Source organism: Castor canadensis, chromosome 7 (assembly GCF_047511655.1).
Source record: "Castor canadensis chromosome 7, mCasCan1.hap1v2, whole genome shotgun sequence".
Classification (NCBI taxonomy): Eukaryota; Metazoa; Chordata; class Mammalia; order Rodentia; family Castoridae; genus Castor; species Castor canadensis.
In genome coordinates this window covers 12,226,799-12,239,742 of record NC_133392.1, presented here as the reverse complement: position 1 = coordinate 12,239,742, position 12,944 = coordinate 12,226,799, and the positions used below count along the sequence as shown (strand labels likewise).

The 12,944-nt window shown below is 49.6% G+C and overlaps 1 protein-coding gene across 3 annotated transcripts in view; it reads left to right on the top strand.

The window, feature by feature from the left end:
• Positions 1 to 12,944, top strand: part of Grk5 (G protein-coupled receptor kinase 5) — a 193,247-nt gene that overhangs the window by 161,839 nt on the left and 18,464 nt on the right. For all 3 annotated transcript variants that reach the window (XM_020186188.2, XM_074078204.1, XM_074078205.1), the window contains 5 exons: positions 2,706 to 2,806; positions 4,678 to 4,770; positions 8,755 to 8,818; positions 9,770 to 9,910; positions 12,737 to 12,927. In XM_020186188.2, the coding sequence (XP_020041777.2) occupies positions 2,706 to 2,806; positions 4,678 to 4,770; positions 8,755 to 8,818; positions 9,770 to 9,910; positions 12,737 to 12,927 (590 nt within the window). The remainder of the gene's footprint in view (positions 1 to 2,705; positions 2,807 to 4,677; positions 4,771 to 8,754; positions 8,819 to 9,769; positions 9,911 to 12,736; positions 12,928 to 12,944) is intronic.

Genomic DNA, 12,944 nt, shown 5'->3' with positions numbered 1-12,944 from the left:
AATGCTAATTAAATGAGATAGTGCACATAAGTTGTTTCCATGCATTCAGGGTTAGCCTTCAATAGATACAAATTATTGGTCACTGCTTATTTTTATTGATTTTCAATATTGTGTCTATAGATAAATTTCATTTGGAACTGGAGAAAAGTTTGTTGCTAAAAATTAAAAAAAAGTTTGACTAGCTACCCGGATATTGGAGACAGGAGAATCACAGTTTGAGCTCAGCTCAGGCAAAAGTTAGCAAGACCCTGCCTCAAAAACAAGTCAGGTGTGATGGTGCACACCTGGTCCAGCTACTTCAGAGGCAGAGGTAGGAGGATCATGGTTCAGGGTTAGCCTGGGCAACATTACTGCGAGCCTCTGTCTGCAAAACAAGCTAAAAGCGAAAGAACTGGGGGCATGGCTCAAGTGCCTAGCAAGTTCAGTGCCCCAAGTTCAATCTCCAGTACTGCTGTCCAAAAATAAATAAATAAATGAATGAATACATGAATAAATAAATGGTTTGAAAGCCTTTGAGTTCCAACTAGCTCATTTTATGTAGACAAATAGAGTACCAACTTTTCTGTCAGAATATTGCTTACAATGTATCATTTATGTCTTCCTGGAGAAAATACTTGAGGTCAGGACCATCCTGGCTTCACTTTTACTCTCCTGCCCCTGCCCTGTACTAGCCCCCAACTGGGCCTGTGGTGAGTAGGCTGGGTCCTTCCTGGGTAAAAACAAATGCAGATCCCTGGTCAAGTTGTACTTCCAAATGTAGACAGGTGGGCAACTCAAGTCCCTCTTCCTTAGGTCCAAGAAATGATTCCATCCCTCCCCCAGCCCATGCACTCAGCATCTGGTTCAAGGTCATATCCTGGCACAACAAATTCTATCATCTCACTGGTTAATAAATAGATAGCAGGTTCCCTGTGGTGCCAGGCACAGGGCCCTCCCTACCAGGTCACCCCAGCTATCTGAAACAGATTCACCCTTTGCTAATGGTTTGCCTTTATATTTGATTATTCTGAGGCAGCCTGGAGTTACTGGCTCCCAAGCTACTACACTGCCACAATCCACCCCCACATCTTAGAACCCCCCACCCCCAGTCATCAATTCCCAAGTCTCAAAGGAGCTTCAAGAATCTCTGGAGCAGCTCCCTCCTGTCACAGGGGAGGAGATGGATCTACAAAATGGCCTAGGTCAGAGGTCAGAACATGCATCTTCTCTGCAAGAGGGCTGCTGTTGCTCTGGAAGCCAAGGTTCTTAGCATAGGGAGGGAGGACTGGTCCAAGGCAGGGTGGACGGAAGCCCATGGCAACTGGTAGGCACATGTGCTCAGCCTGGTGTAAAAGGCTTGGTACCCCCACCAGGGAAGGAGCCCCTTAGGCCCAGCCAAGGGGGGCAACTCCAAGGGGGCACGAGGGAGCCCACAGAGAGGGTGGAGTTGGGAAAGAAGGGAGGGAGGAAGGAAGGAATTGGGGCATTCAGAGTTATGGGGACCTGCCAGCTGCTGCCAACTCCCCCGCCACCCCCAGATTCAAGCCCCCTGCAGGTACCACCCATTAGACTTAGCGGAGTTGTCAGCCCCGTAGTCACATCTCAGTAGTGGGAGAAAAAGCAAGCCTTTCAGATTCCAGTATCCTTTGGGGGAGGAAGATGTTTACGCTCTGTCTTTTTGAGCCCACTCCGGCAATTTTCTCAATTTTCCCTGTAATTTGTTAAAAACCCACCTCGAAGCCCAGCTGGTGAGTCAGGGCCTGGGAGCAGCTGGCAAGCTGAATGGCAGGGAGGAGACCAGTGGGTGAGGCCCACCCTGGGTGGGGCCGTCTCCCAGAGTGGCTACTGCTCCTGAGCAGGACACAGAGGCTCTTGGAACTATCCTTTCAAATTTGAGATACTCTGGCCACAGCTTAACCTAGAAGGAGAGAAAGGTGACAGTGGAGACATTTATTTCATGCTTGCTACTGCATGCTAGGATCTGGGCCAGGTGCTGTACCTGACGGTTTCATTGGTGTGTTCTTGCAGAAAGATGATTCCTCCTTGTCCTGAGAACATTGAATCTAAGCGGTTAAGATGAAGGGCCCACACATGAACAGGTCTGGAATTCAAACCCAGGTCTGCCATCTTCAGAGCTGAACCAGGATGGCCACGAGTTCCCTCTCTCCCTCCCTCCCTAATGAGCCTCCCCACTCCCTTGTACTTTTCCCCATGCCAACATTCTCACTCTTGATCCCTGGGCCTGAGCAGGTATTCACCTTCACCTTTCCTTTCAGAGGAAACAGGCCCAGAGTGGCCAAGGGACCACACTTGATGGGAGCTTGCAAATGGGCTAAGCCGCATTAAACAGATCCTTCCAGCTGTGAGCCTTTGCATATCTTGTCTGTTCTGACCTCAGGCCCAAGCCACAGGGTCTGTCATTGTGCAGGTGAGGAGTGAAGCTCAGAGGAGTCAAGTGACCTCCATGAGGAGGACTGACAGAGCCAGAAATCTCACTCTAAATTGACGCTCATTTAGTTTTCCAATTTAGCCATCTCCCCACACCACCACACACTGTCCACACACACAGCCCAGCTGTAGGGGCAGGGGATGGATGGCTACATGCTTGGCAGGCAGCTGTGTTCCCTGCTGTGTTGGGATCGGCTTTGCCCCAGCACCAGTAGGGTAGCTGGGCCACCCTACCCCTCTTTCCTCATTGACTGCTTCCCTTTCCTTCTGTCTTACAGTCCCCAGTTTTCATCGTCCAAGTTGACCGAGACCTGGTCTCCCAGACTGAGGCAAAGCTCCTGCAGAGGCCCTCCAAAGAACTCTTTTCCTCCTGTGTGCAGTAAGTTCTCCACCCAGCTGGCCTACTTGGGCAGGCCCTGGACTAGGGGCATTGGACTGCCAGGATAGAGGCCATCCCTAGCCCTCTACTCAGCAGCATGGACACCAGGGCAGCTCTTCTTTGCCCCAGGGCTCCAGCCAGGCCACCCAGCTATTTGTGTACATAGTCCCCCTATATCCAAGATTTTGCTTTCCATGTTTCCGTTACCCATAGTCAACTGAGATCTGAAAATATCTAAAGGAAAATTACAGAACTAAACATAAGTTTTAAATAACTTTCATTTCAGTATATTGTTATTCTATTTATCATTTGTTATTGTTGTTAATCTCTTATGGTACCTAATTTATAAGCTAAACTTTATTATAGGTATGCCATATAGAAAAAAAAATGTAGTTTATATAGGGTTCTATACTGTCCCAGGCCACGGGCGTGCACTAGGGGAGGACTACATGGATCAGGAGGACTACAGTGCTTTTCAGAGGGAAAAAGATACCCAGATGCCACATCCAAAGAAAGCAAGTGGTTCTCGGCTGTTGAGACAGGGAATGACCTGGCTGGGTGGCTTAGAAGTCCTCCCCTGGTCCCCAACCCACACCACTGCACTGGTAGTGCTGATGCCAGAGGGGGCCACAGGCTGCCCACTCACTGGCACCACCCCACCTTGTCTGCAGGCCCTATGCCCCCAGCTAAGGAGACAAGCTAGACAGCTGAGCCCAACTAAGCCTCCACTTCAACCTGTACACATTCACCTCCGCCTATAAGCTGACACTCCAGCACACCAGTACACATACCTGCCTGGATCCATCCAAAGCCAGCTCTCCTCACAGCTGGAGGAGTTTTGGAACTTTTTGTGTGTCCTTATCAAGTACCATAGACATTGAGTACCTGCCTGTGTGCTGGGAATACCAAACCAGAACCCAATCCTGGCCTTCATGGAGCTTATGTGACAAAACCAGCAACCCTCGTGCACCAACCCAGGGAAGAGCTGGGGGACAACAATGAAACCTTATGTTTAGGGAGGGCCACTGGGGCCTAGTGCTTTTTAGGAGCTTTGGGGAGAATAGCAGCACCAAGCCAGTTCTGCTCTGTTGAGCTGGCCAAGTGTGTGATAGTGGGTAGAAGCCAGTTGGTGATCATGACCCTGAGAGAAGGGCCAGCTTCTGGCATGTCCCCAGCCTGCCGCAGTCTCTTCCTTTCCCCAGGTCCCAAGTGCCTGGGCTAGATTGGCTAATTGTAAAGGGAAGAAACCCATCCCTGCCCATAGCCAGATTTGAATCCTGCCAGCCCCAGCCCTGGTGGCCTAAGATGCACAGGAGTCCCTGGTGTCCCAGAGCCTGGCCTGGCCCACAGCAGATAATCAGTACATTCTGCTGTGTACACAAAAAGCACATCTTGGCTTTGTTGGTCCCAGACCAAATACAAAGTCTGGACTACCGGGGGGCTGCATGCCTCTTACCCACTCCCCACCTCTGAATCTCAACCCTCCCTCACCTCAGCAAGTCTGTATCTGTTACCTGCCTCTGCTTGAAGTCCCTTCTTCAGAGAGGCCTTACTGATCCTGGATTTGTGAGGGCTTGTCTCCAGGATTATGGCTTAACGCTATGATTAACACCATCACAATGTCTGCCTTGCACTGCCTGCTCATCCATGGCCTAATGATGCCCAGCACATGGCAGGGGCCCAATAAATGTGTGCAGAGCCCACCAGTTTCAAATAACCTTCAGCAGAATGACTGCGAGGCCTCAGGCCAGATAGACATCATCTATTACAAGGCCTTGTTTGTGTGTGTTTGTAAAGGCAGTGACCTGGTAGGTACAGCTCTACCCAAGATTGGGATTATAACATACTCCTCCTTCTGTCCCTCTGAGTAGGTCTGTCCATGACTACCTGAGGGGAGAACCATTCCATGAATACCTGGACAGCATGTATTTTGACCGCTTTCTGCAGTGGAAGTGGCTGGAAAGGTGAGCAGTCCACACCTCATGCATGAGAGTGTGCAGGTGGGAGAAGAGCATGCAGGGGCTCATCTGAGGACTCATACAAAAATCAGTCACCTCCCTCTGACCCATGCTTACAATAAAATGAACCATCCTCCTTCTACTTATGATTTTCCTAGGTATTCTAGAACTGCTCTGTCCTCATTAGAGCGAATGAATGCACAGTCATGCACGTGGCTACACATGCGTGTACACACACACACACACACACATACACACACACACAGCATCTCCTCCTTCTTTGGTTCACTGTCTTTGGGAATTCATTCTTTGTTAGTAAATTAGAATTGCTATAGTCTTTCAAATAGTCACACATCCTTTGTTTAACCCAGTGCCCTCTTAACAGACATTGAGGCTGCTCTCAATTATTTTTTTTTTCTGTGCCTAGGATCACACCCTACTAAGTACATGTTCTACCATTGAGCTACACTTCCAGCCCCTTTTCTCATTTTTTAATGTAACCTTCCCTGAGTAGTGAGTGGCTATATGCATAAATCTTTATGTACTTTTGCAAGTACATCCAATAAGGCACTTGATTCTAAACTCTCAGGGATTATTAAATCTCCCACCAAAACAGCCACTCCCAATTTTCCAGCCCCACCAGCACCAAGCCCCTGCTTTTCCATCTTCCTCAACATTGTTCAATTGTTTTCTTCCCCATGTATGAGCAGTGGGCTTTTCCTTATTGTTTATTTTTGTGTCTCTAGTAATGAGTGAGACCAGGCATCCATTCATGGCTCATTTACTGCCTCATTCTCTTCAAAGTACTCTCACAAACATGGCTGTCACTTGGATGGATATGGCCTCCTTGTGACTGATGAGAATGCAAGGACATGGAGGAACATGACCTGCCTTCTCCCCCAGCAAGCCAGTAATATAGCCCAGGGGGACCCTGGCTCAGAGCAGGACCCCCAGAGCAGTGCTCTGCATTCCAGGTCTTGCAGTGCAGGGCGATGCCTGCCTTAACTCCATCCTGGGCTAAGCTGGTACCCAAGTGTGGAGCATCTCCTTCCCCAGCCCAGAGGTCCTTATCCCCATAGTCCTGATACTCATAGCCATCCAGATTCTTCATGCTTAAGGAGACATCCTACTCCAGAAGCCTGCATGTGTGCCAGCACCACTGTGGTCAGACCCTCTGCAGGTTACATAGGAGCTGTGGGCCAGGAACCCCCTTAAAGCAGTCCTGCTCTGCCCACTTCAGGAGGCTCAGCAGGAAAGCACCCTGCTTACAGCTGCTGGATGGGCTGTTTCTCTCTACCCTGACCAGTGGAGATGATAGAGTAACCAGAGGCTGGCTTTCTCTGTTGCCCTGATGCCCACCACTGACTGTCCTGCATGGCATGTCACAGCTCAGGAAGGCTGGAGAAGTGAAGTTTGGCCCAGACAGCCTGCCGAGGAGGGTTTTTTGTAGAGGTAGCTCACCCTGCCACACCTCACTTCCTTTAGTGGTAAAATGGAGTCAACAGTGTCCGCCTTGTAGGCGTGGGGAGAGGGTGAGATCAGCACAGCTAATGCTGGGCAAGGCACACATTTGACAGTCAGCTATTTGGCTGCAGGAGGTCAATGCTGAGCAGTGCTGGGGACCATCAGCATCCTCCACTCTCCATGTCCAGGGCTGAGGGAAGCTGCTAACTTGCTGCATGTCTACTCCTGGGGCTGAGGGTCACAGCACAGGCTGTGGAGTCCCAGGCTATATAACACAGGACCCTGATCTTCACCTTCTCACCCAGGATGGCTGAGAGGGGTCAGAACACAAGACCAGGGCTCTGCAGCAAAGCTACCTAGACCCCAGTTCTAGTCCCACCAGTTACCAGGCAGGGCCATGGGCAACCCTCTCCCCTTCTTGAAGCCTAAGTGTTTCCATCAGCAGAATGGAGACCGTGATAGTCCCACCTCCTGAAGCCAGAGTGAGGATGACATAAGTGTATGTACAGAGTACTTCTAGCAGAACAGTTGTTACCATGGAGACCCCCAGAGGGGTCGCATCCTTTATTCCAAGGAGTTTAAATAATGACATCTGACACACAGCAGCTTAAAGGAACACTGAGATAGATGCATATGCATTCTCATCATTTCCACTTTACTGAATATGTAAGTCTCAGAGAGGCTGATAGGTTGGCCCTGGGACACACAGCAAAGACCTGACAAGCCTGGAACCTATAGTCTATGTCCCTCACTCAAGCCCTTGGTCTTTAGTCCACCTAGCATTCTAATTCTGATGGAATTTTGACCTTGGCTTTCATTTTACTTACCTGTTTCAAGCACAAGAAATGGACATTTTTAATCTGAATATTGACTGGAAAAAAGTTCCCTTTTGGAAGCTTTATTTTTTAGACCCAGTAGTGCAGGGCCCTGGCCTAGGGATGCTCTAATTGATTGGTAAGCACCCTGCCTTGCTTTTTCTTTTTTCTTTTTTTTTTTTTTTTCCAAACAAGACCGTGCTGTACTGTTGAAATATTAAAGGGATTTTTTTTTCCCTTCCAAGGTTAACCAAGAAATTCCTTGGAAATTGTATTACACTCATTTCCCCCTAGCAGAGGAGTTCTGCGGTAATGTCGACCAACTGTTTGTTCGCTGTGATCGTAAACTGTTAGGCCTGGGCCTCCTTCATGTGGTTTCAAGAGCGGCAATAGGAAAGGCTCCCAAGGCCGAGTGGTGGACGCTGCGCATTACAGGTTTGCTCTAGGCTGCCAGGGCTGCTCTTGTGCACAAGGTGGAAGCAGAGCAGTGGACAGTCCTGCAGAGGGGCAACTGTGTGCTTCCTACAGGGACTGGGCCCCTTCCCACATGCAGAAACACCAGCAGAGAAGTGAGTCACGACATATGAATTGGAGACCCTGGGTTTTCAGGGCTGTCCTGACACAGCAGCCACAGAAGATGTGATTCCCAGTGAGAGCCAAACCCTTAAGGCCCCAGCAGTGGGAAGGATCTCCATGGAGGGAACATTTTCCTGAGAGCTGCTGGGCAGCTGGTGCCTCACTGGCCCTTCTCAAGCTGACCCACCTCTTTAGCCCAATTCAGTCTCTTCCAACCCCTGCTCTGGGGGGAGGGGAGCTTTAAAATAGCCCTGGAGCTCCAACAGTCAATTTTAACATTTTAAGCTGGCCATTTGTAGCCAACCAGGCCAGGAATAGAAAACAAGCCCTGTGCACTGTTAAGTCCTTGGCTGCAACTGGAGGACTGTTTATTTGTTAACTCCAGGAAGTACCATCCTTGCCTCATGATCAGAAGTCCTGTCTGATTGGACATAACAAGTGGCTTTGGCTAATTAAAATGGAGAGTCAGGAGACCCAAAGTAATGATTAATTCATAAATACTGCTTTGGACATTCAGGATCTTCTAATGTCCTGGATTGATGGGGGAAATATAATAAAGGGGTCCCCAGTGATGGAAAGGTTGGGAACTGATGGTCAAAAGCTCCCCAGTCTAGACCTGCAGCCAGCAGCCTTTGCCCCTAGGAGGCGGGGTCTTCTCTGGGTTGCAAGAGCACTTGTGGGTACCTGGGACAGGAAGTGCAGTCCCTTTGCTGGGCAAGCCAAGCTCTGCAGGTGAGGCTGTGGTCTCCTTAGTGACTCCCGGCCTGCTCCCTCCCCTGTCCCTGTGCAGAGACACAGCTTTCTGGGCTGTCCAGGTTTTGTTTGAGCTTCTACTGGGGAAGCCCTCACCCAGTAGGGTGAAGTTGAATACTCTCAGCTTGTCTTCCCAGCCTGCCGCCCTGCCCTCTGCAAGTCAGGCTGCATATCTCCCAGTCTCCAGGGCTCAGGGCCAGTGGCCCAGGATTTGTACACTAGCCCCAGAAGAAGTCTTCAAAGGCCCAGTCACAGCAGTGATTCCCATAGGTTCCCCAGGAAGTGTGCCTCGTCAGCAGCCTTCAACAGGACCCTTGTCTATTTCTTGTGGATCCTGAATCTTCACTCGGAGACCAATGTCTGATTCTTACTTTTTCAACAGGCAACCAGTGACCAAAAACACTTTCCGGCAGTATCGAGTGCTTGGAAAAGGGGGCTTTGGGGAGGTGAGTGGCCATCCAGGTTCTCTACTGGAAGTTCCCAGGCTCTGCTTCCCTTTCTTGTCCCTCCTGGATTGGCCTGAGGTGTCCTCCAAGCCTGGTTTCCCAAGGGAAGTCGCAGTTCTGTGTGGGCCCCTAGGTGGCAAAGAGGGAGGGCAAGGGGCCTAAGCCTTGGGGTGCTGTAAGATGTGTGAGGTGGGAAGGAGGCTGCCTGGCACAGACAGGTGAGGTGGAGCCCCTTTCCAGCCTGCCTCCAGGGGAGAGAAAAGTTCTCTGGGTTGTATCTGAGGAGGGAGAAGTGAGGGCAAGAGGGAGCTGAATGATCTTGACCAGTGACCAGTTACCATCTAGGTGATGCCATTAGTATTCAGGGTTACATGGGAATAGAGATTCATTGAACACCATCTGATCTTCCTAACATATGAGGCCAGCTTCGCTGCTGTCATTTTAGAGATGAGGAAAGTGAGGTTCAGAAGGTCTGAATGGTCCAGTCAAGTTCATACAGCCAATAAGGAGCAGAACAAGGACTACAGCCCAAACACCCTGTTCCTATTCCTCTGAATTATGAAGTTAGGGTTCTTGTAAGTCTCCCTTTACTGTCCCGCAAAACAAACCTCTCCACCCAGTGTCTGACAGGTAAAAATTCAGTTGTCACAGAGAGGGGAACAGCACTTGAAGTCTCTGCCATCACCTAACCTCGTGTGAATGGCTGTTTCTGCACCTTTGGGACCAGGAGGAATGAAAGAAAAATGGCCCTAAAGCCAGCCCATGAGGACATGGCCAGCAGTGGTGCAGCACCAGGTGTCATGGGTCCTGTGAGCCACGGCACCCATAGACCATGCCCACTGTCTCTGGGCCCATTAGTTCCAGCCCTAGAGACCTGGCATCCTGGCCTTGGAGGGGTTTGGACAAACCATCATGGTGCTCTGTGACCTTGGTATCTTTCTTGCACTTCAGGTTTGTGCCTGCCAGGTTCGGGCCACGGGTAAAATGTATGCCTGCAAGCGCTTGGAGAAGAAGAGGATCAAAAAGCGGAAAGGGGAGTCCATGGCGCTCAACGAGAAGCAGATCCTTGAGAAGGTCAACAGCCAGTTTGTGGTGAGTGTCTAGGGCCATTGATAGGCCAACACTTTGGTGACCAGGACTTCCCTTCTCTACAAGGAGTGGTCCGACAATATGGCCAGAGAAGTGTAGTGCCAGTGAGAGGGACAAACTACAGAAAGATAGCCAGACCTTCCTCCATCACAAGGCAGCTCCAGGTCCATTGTAGCCAACTTTATTCTGTCACCAGAGCTGGCTGGTGCCTGGTCCCCTCCGTGTGTAAACCTGAGGTCTCTATTCTCCAGGACCACCTTGTAGGGTGCTCAGTGAACAAAGCAAGTCTACTCAAGACCCATCTGAAGAGCTCTGGTTTCCACAGACCCTCTAGACTGCCTTCATTCTGATGGAAACATCATGGCGGAACATCCAAGAAAACCGCCCTTTTGTTTGTGTATCCTGTTCCTCAGCCTAGCTAGGCTCTGCTCCATCAACAAATTAGCCCTGACTCTATGTCACTGCATACAACAAAAGTTTATCTGTCGTTCACATCAAGTCCAGTCAGATTAAGCCACCCTCCTCCATCTATAGCCTGAAGAGGATGTTGGGGAGTCTCCACAGATAAGGACTTTTTACCATCTCAGCTGAACCAACATTCCATACTTCCACCCACAGTCCATTAGCCATAGGTCCTTGACCTTGAGGAACAAGCTAGCTGATGGGAGGCTGGAAAGTGTCAAGGAATACATGGGTATTTGGTCAGCTCTAAATGCCCTGTGTTACCACAAAAACTGTATATCCCCAAGGTAAATCTTCAGACACCACAGAAAGGTACACAATAAAAATAAAAATAAATGCCTCCCGCTTTGAGTAACCACCCAGACACTTTATTCATATATAGGCTTTATTATTTTTAGCCAATAGAATTATCCTATACATCTTATGCTGCAATGTTTTCCCCTGAAATTATTCATCATCTTTTCTGTCCAGACCTATATCTGTACTCCATTTTTGAAAGCTATACATCTTTTCTCTGAAGAGGTAAACCATATTCTTTATAGCCAATCCTTGTTTCTTGTTTTTAAACCATTACAAACCATGCCGAATGCCCACCTTTGAACATTCCCTGGTGTATTTCTGTGGATGTATTCATAGGATTTATTTGTGGTAGAGGAATTTCTGTAGCAGAGAGCTTGTGCATTTTTTATCTGATCACTGTTCCCAAATAACTGCCCACCAAGTTTGCCCCAATTGAACTCCCACCAACTGTGTGAGAGAGGAGACAAGCCACCATCAACCTAATGCTTTGGTCATCCCCAGAGGAGGGTGATTTTATAAAAGGACACTCGAAGGGGACAGAGCTTCTAGATCTCATCCCAGGCTTTCCCAGAATCTGGTCTTGTCTAAGGGAGGGGTGGATAGTGTGATAGTACCTTGCAGGAGGAGGTAGATGAGGGTAATACTAGCCAGTTTTGGCCAAGGCCTACTATGACCACTGATTGCCGTCTCAATTATTACCTGTGGCGCCCTCATCTATAAGGGGCAGTGCTAGTAGGTCCTACTCAAGGAAAAGGATTTCATGCCTGACGAACCTGGACTGGCACTCCTTCAAGGGCCATTGGGTTCGATGACTGGACTTTCCTTGACTGTGCCCCATCTCCTGCCTCTAGCAGGAGTTCGTGCAGTGACAAGTTGGATTAGTCAGCTTTCCATTACTATAGAGAAGTATCTGAGGCACTTAACTTATAAACAGAATGTGTTTATTTTGGCTCACAGTTCTGGAGATTCCAGTCCAAGCTTAGGTGGTGCCATTGCTTTGGGTCTGTCCCAAGGGTGGCACATCATGGTGGGAGTACATGGCAAAGCAAAAGCACTTACATTGTGAGCCAGGAAGCAAAACAGAGAGATAGGAAGGGGTAAATTCCCACAATCCCCTTCAAGAGCACAAGCCCACTAGCCTCAGGGCCTCCTTCTTCCTAAAAGACCCACCACCTCTGAGTAGCACTACCCTGAGGATCAATCTTTTAATACATGGACTTTCAGGTGACATTTCAGGTACACCTTCTGGAGTCCTTCCTTGGGATGCCCTGAGTAGGTATGGGAGAAAGAAAACAGTAGATGGAAGAAACACAATCCCTATGAGCTCGTTCACCCCCAGCTGCCATTTTGTCTCCTTGGAAATAACTATTGTTGCTCCTGATGTTTACAACTAAGTTCTCTGGTCCTTGTCCCTGGTCTGGGAGTCAGATTTCATTTGTGCAAACTTCCTAAATGGAGAAAGAACACCACTCAGAGGAATTTGCCTCAGCCCGGCACTGCCTGCCTCTCCTGGTACCCCATGGCCTCAATCCACGGCATGTTGGGTGTCTGGAATCCACCAGCAAGTGGCCAGATCCACCTCCATTGGTGGTCCCCTGCATGTCCTGAATGCAAATGAAAGTCTTGGCCAGGCTGTATTCCACTTCCCAAAGTCCCACTGGTCACCTCCGAGCCCACGCACCCCTGAGTCTCTGAAGGGCAGCCATGCCCTGCTTTTCTGACTAACCAATGAGGCAGTGTCTAGTTTTCTCCAACTGATGCCTGCACATGCTCTGTGAAAGCACAGATACCACCTGGTAGGAATCTCAGAAAGTCAAGGAACTACCTGCTTCTGCCCTCCTTGCCCCCTCACTTCCAGCCAGTTGTTGGAAGGAACTGAGTATGAGTCCTTCATTAGCCCAGAGGGGAAACCAGCAGGGTCACTGAGCTGTCTGGGTGCAGCGAAGCAGTGTGAGGCTGCTCTGTCCCTCCCACCACCCCCTCTGCAGCTTCAAGGATCCTGAGAAGGGAAGCAGAAGTAGGTGGCAGTCACCATGACCAACCACAGCACTACTCTTGCATTCCCAGGTCAACCTGGCCTATGCCTACGAGACAAAAGATGCGCTGTGCCTTGTCCTGACCATCATGAATGGGGGCGACCTGAAGTTCCACATCTACAACATGGGGAACCCTGGCTTCGAGGAGGAGCGAGCCTTGTTTTATGCTGCAGAGATCCTCTGTGGCTTGGAAGACCTGCACCGTGAGAATACCGTCTATAGGTGAGGGGCACTTCTAG